At 33.3% G+C, this 5,777-nt stretch overlaps 1 protein-coding gene across 1 annotated transcript; it reads right to left on the bottom strand.

Annotated features, from left to right (window-relative positions):
- Positions 1–797: 797 nt before the first annotated feature.
- On the bottom strand, positions 798–2,132 carry LOC130015413 (uncharacterized). The gene is made up of 3 exons (XM_056105508.1): positions 1,829–2,132; positions 1,241–1,351; positions 798–1,127 (listed from the first exon to the last, which is right to left on the bottom strand). The coding sequence occupies exons 1-3, from the start codon at positions 2,130–2,132 to the stop codon at positions 898–900; spliced, it is 645 nt and encodes a 214-aa protein (XP_055961483.1). The 3' UTR covers positions 798–897.
- Between the last annotated feature and the right edge of the window lie 3,645 nt (positions 2,133–5,777).

Genomic DNA, 5,777 nt, shown 5'->3' with positions numbered 1-5,777 from the left:
AAACTTCTTCAAAAATCTAAGAAAACAAACCATAAAATAAACATAAAACTGTAAAAAATACATTCAAGAAAACAATTTGAATTAAATTCATATCGAAGAACTACATAACGGAAATATTTAATTGAAATCATTTAGTATTTAAAGGTGGAAAGGATGTGATTTTCAATCAAAATTGGACAATTACTTTTTTCTATTTTTCAAAAGATAAAGATGAAAAGAAGTTTTTCAAAGAGAAAAAGAATAAAATTTTAGAGAGAAAAAGAGAATGTTCTTTTATTGTGGTCTAATTATTTATGATCGGAAAAAAGATCATTTATACCCTAAGGTTTGACTCCAGGATCAGTAAACCATCAACGTTCAAAAAGATTCAAATATACCTCTAATGTCTTAAAAGTTCACAGAAGAGAGAATCCTTCTCCTCGGTGAACAATCAGACCCCATTTTTCACTCATAAATGAGATGTTGGAGTCTAGTTGTTTATTTTTAAGACGTTAGGAGTATATGTGAATTTTTCTGAATATTGAAGGTTTACTTGATTCAGAAGTCAAATTTTAGGAGTATAACAATCCTTTTCCCTTTATTATCTATGGAATAAGAGGCTTTGACACTTTTGAAATGATTCAATTTTAAAATATTACTAAAATTTGTCCCAAAACATATGCCGCACTTAAGTTAAAATTTTATTATCTCATATTAGACTAATCTTATCAAACCATATAATATTATATGTGTCGAGCTTATTGATCTATGAATCATGTAAAATTACTTTTGATCTTTTTTTTTTATCAAACAGCAGCTGTAGTATATAGAATAAATTATCAGTTTACAACAGGATATGAAGAAAGTATAAAACGTTTAAAAGAAGTAGCTAAATTATGAGCTAACATATTAAACTCTCTACGAACAAAACCAATCGAGCAAGAAAGAAATACATCCTTGAGACGTCGAATATCTTGACAAATTCCTCGAGATCTGTAATCCGTAATGATATCCGAATTTACAGCTTGTGAAACTTGAAGAGCGTCCCCCAACAAACAAACCCGATTCCATCCACATGATTGAGCCCAGTTCAGACTTTCCTGCAGCGCAAGAAATTCTAATATAACCGGATCCCAAATGTGACGATACTGAGCATTAAAACGAGAAATAATAACACCATTGCTGTTCAGAGCCACCGCACCAATAAAACCACAATGATACAATGAAGAGGTAGCAGCTTCATAATGAATTGTAATGGTACCTGATGGTGATAAAATCGCAGATTTATTATTAGACAACAACTGACCAGATGAAGGAGACCACTGTGAAGGCTTCGGTAATGCTATGAATTCTTGATAAGCTATCACTATCACTTAATTATTAATTAACATTGTTTTAGTAGTTGTCATTTTGTATATTGTTTCAAAGTATTTAGATTTAGCACCAGACTTGATTTCCTTGCTTTTATCCGAGTTTATTTTGGTTTTCGAACTCTCTTGCATGTCATTTTTCAAGAACTCCATTTTCCTATTCTGGTGAACGGTCATATTAGGCGTCGTTGGATACTTTTGGAAGATCCTTTAAAAAGACTCGCCGATTTAGAGTATCAATTTATTGAAGAGGTAATTCCTGAAGGTATTATTTCTGATTTTTTTATTTCTGTCTTTTTATAGGATGTCATCCTCCTCTAATGATGTTCCAATGGGCGGAATTGAAGTTAATGTAGTTTGACCGACGGGTGATGCCGAAGCTGGTGTAGATGCTCTAGTAGGCGAAGCCGAAGTTGCTTTGCTTCCTGTTGGGGCCGTTCTGCTGGCGGGCTATGGTATGTCATAGCGGATGAGGCTACTGATGCGGTTGCTGACGGCAAATCCGTCAAGACCGAGGCTGCGGCAGTCCCCCCCAGCTCCAGTGGATCGCCTCGAGGCGGCGGAGATTGTAGATCTCGATGTGACCGTAGTGTAGGATTCTCTTAAGGGGATTCCCTCTTCGAGTGCAATTCCTATTGCTAATGAGCTCTGGTCTCGGAATAGACGCCGCTTAGATGAAGGGTCTTCTTCAGAAGGAGCCCATGTTGGGAATTTGGTCACGACCCAAATTCGAGGATCGCGACCGGCGCTAGGATATAGGTACGGTTTTTTTCTTTCATGCATTTCTTCTTATATTACAATTAATAAAAGTAAAAATATGTAGAATATTTACTAGTAAAATAAGTACAAGTATGTTTCAAAATGAAAAAAAAAAAAGAGTCACTTATGCTCTTAAGATTTCACTTCATGATCAAGTAAACCCTCAACGTCCGGAGAGGGTTAAATATGTCCCTAACGTCTTAAAATGTGAACAACCAGGCCTCCAATTTTGACGCATAAATGAGACGTTAGGCGTCTGGTTGTTCATTTTTTTTAAACGTTAGGGGTATAGTTGAACCTTTATGAACGTTGAGGGCTTACTTGATCCTAAAGCCAAACCTTAAAGTAAAGACAAAACGCTCACTTTAACTTCTGAGGTCAGACCGAAAAAATAAATAAGACCCTAAAGTCCAAGGTAGCTGCTCGCTTTGGCCCCTAACGTTATCCAATACGGTTAACATCGCACAAAAAATTTGACACTGTTAGTTTCTCTGTCAAGTGATGACGTGGTGTGTATGAAAAAACTTCAAAAACATTCTTAATGTTTAAAACAGTGTTTTAAAAACCGAACCGGTGGCCACCGGTTTCCGGTTCCACCTATTGAACCGGTTTAATGACCGGTTCAACCGGTTTGATAAATTTAAAAATTTAAAAAAAAATTCTAATTTGCCGGTTTTTTACCGGTTCAATCCGGTCCGATCCGGTTCAACATCCGGTTTTTTACCAGTTCAATCCGGTTCAACCGGTCCAACCCAGTCCAATCAAAAGATCCGGTTTTTCGCAGTTTCAAACCGTACAACTGGCCGGTTTGCGGTTCAACCGGTCCGACCGGTCGGTCCGGTTTTTAAAACACTGGTTTAAAATACTTATCAATTTTATATTTATGAATTTTTTTAACCATTTTCACCCTTTTCTTCATTTAATATCAATAATAAAATAATAATTAAAATATTTATTAAAAAAACGAAACTCAATTAAACACTTTGAAACTTAATTAAACACTTCGATATCTAATTAAACACTTTGAAATCTAATTAAACAAATCAAAAATTAGATCAACTAAAATTAAAATTAAATACTACTAAATCACCACCAATTTTTTTTCCCGAGTCTATTTAATTAAAAAAAATTTATTTTTTTTTGCATCGGAGAAGACGAACGGGCCCGTTCATCTTTTTCGAAGAACGGACCCAGTGGGTCTGTTTTGGGAAGAACAGACCCAGTGGGTCTGTTTTGGGAAGAACAGACCCACGGTGGGTCTTTTCCTCTCACCGGAGAAGAACAGACCCACTAGGTCCATTCCGATACAAAAATATTTATTTTTTTATTTAAATTTAAAAGTAGACTCTGAAAAAAAATCGGCGGTGATTTAGTAGTGTTTAATCGAGTTTAGATTGTTTTAATAAATATTTTAATTTTAAATACTATCCAATTAGATCTAATTTGAATTTCGATTGGTTTAATTAAATTTCGATTAATTTAATTGAATTTTGATTTTTTTAATTATGTTTCGAAGTGTTTAATTGAGTTTCGATTGTGTTGATAAACATTTTAATTTTAAATATTTTTTAGTAATTGATATATAAATAAAGAAGATGGTAAAAATGACTAAAAAATTATAAATATAAAATTGGTAAATATTTTAAATATTAAAGATGTTTTTGAAATTTTTTTAAACGGCCACATTATCATTTAAACGAAAGAAACTAACAGTAGTGCGATGTGAACCATTTTGGATAATATTAGGGACCAAAGCGAGCTACCTTCGATTTTAAGGTCTTATTTATTTTTTTGATTTGATCTCAAGAGTCAAAGTAGCCTTTTGCCTCCCACAAAATAGTACTATGTATTTGAATTTTCCCACCCAAATTATATATTTACAAAAATATAGCTAAATGGTGACAACAAATGCCACGTCACCACACGCACTAATTGCATGGACTTTCGGCACGCGTAGTGGGTCCCATTTTCTTTGATCCCACGTGCCAACCCTTCTCACCCTCCTACTTTTATTGTTTACAGAAAGGGACACTAATAACTTTGCAATTTGCACGGGACACCCTTCTCTTTTTATTTTTAAAAGGATCAAATAAATGGACCCCACCTTCCCCCTAAACTCACTGTACACGCGTCAACCAAACAGGCCATTTAATTTTTTTCTTGATTTTTTCGATTTAACTTTTTTTTTATATAATTAATATTTGTGTTTTTATATAAGGAAGATTCGCCTCCCCTTACCTTTTTTATTATTTTGAGTGGGACCCACCAATCAAAACTTCCACGAATTAGAGGGTCCCACGTGTCCACAAAGTCAAGAAAGTAACCAATGGGAGTAGAGGTTGGGTCGCAAGGGCAACTACTTGCCTTCTTTGCCTTTTTCTTTAATGCTTTTGCTATCCTCCATCTTCAACCTTGTCGTTGTCGGCTTTTTTACCCCATTCATTTCCCCGACACGTGTCAATCATTTGTTCCTATTCCAATTTTGTCCTTGCCACGTTGGCATTTCCTATCTCCCTTGTCTTTTTCTTGCTTAATTACAAGTTTACACTTGTCCCTTTATTTTATTGCATTTTAATCCATAAAGTGTATGCATAAATTTGATAAAAAAAATTAAACTATAAAAGTGCTCCTAATTTAAACAACAAATTCACATCAGCTGATGAATTGTATATGATTTCATTTCCATCAAAGGCGGATATATAGTGTGATAAATACTAGTATTAAAATAATAAATACTATTGAAATACTAATCAATACTTTAAAATAATAAATAATCAAAACCAGCTTATAACTAATATTTTAAAAAATAGCCGTCATTTTATTCTGAATTGAGCCACGACTTTTATACTGATTTTTAGTATGTCGTTATTTTTCATATTATATAAAATGTTGTGGACGAGTCTCAATCACAAGAAGTCACGTTTAAATTTTTCATGTCAAGACTAATTTTTATTTGAACTAAATAAATTTTCATAGAAGATAAAATTTTAATTTCAAATTTTGATCGATTATATAAATTAGTACGATTTGAACTTACTATTTTATCAACAATAGAAGACCGTTTTATTAATTCACAACCTTATATATAAAAAATGATTTTTTATATTGTTAACTTGTTATTAATTTTTTACCCGACTTTTGGAAGTTAATATCTCCACTGTCAGCTTTTTTTAAGTCATTTTCAATAAATTGCACGAGTGTGTCTAGTTTCATTTTCTGATCTGCGCCGATTAAGTTTGACAATATAATCGAACGGCCATCATTTAATGAACTACGTAGAATTGGTAGCAGGTGATCTCTCATTGGTTGCGTGTAAGAAATATATTGGAAGTGACGCAAGCTGTATGCAAGTATAATAGTCTTTTCATAAAGAAGGACAAAAATCCAGTGTTATAATCATGTAAAATTTTAACTGATGGAAGGCCGAGATATTTTTTTTCACGCACTAGAATATGTCCTGCACTATACGGACAAATCAAATACAAAAGCCTGGTGATAGAATGAGGCTAACGGCGAGTGGGACATACTAGTTTGGAGATTTTACGGACGGAAAATTGTTAAATACTTTTTATTTAAGTGTTTATCTCATACAACTGTTACATTCTATTATTTTTGCGATAAAATAATGAGCATTTGCGGTATACAATTTTTTTAATTTTCATTGTTTAA

The sequence above is a fragment of the Mercurialis annua genome, linkage group LG4, assembly GCF_937616625.2.
Source record: "Mercurialis annua linkage group LG4, ddMerAnnu1.2, whole genome shotgun sequence".
Classification (NCBI taxonomy): Eukaryota; Viridiplantae; Streptophyta; class Magnoliopsida; order Malpighiales; family Euphorbiaceae; genus Mercurialis; species Mercurialis annua.
This window is presented reverse-complemented; position numbering and strand designations above follow the sequence as displayed.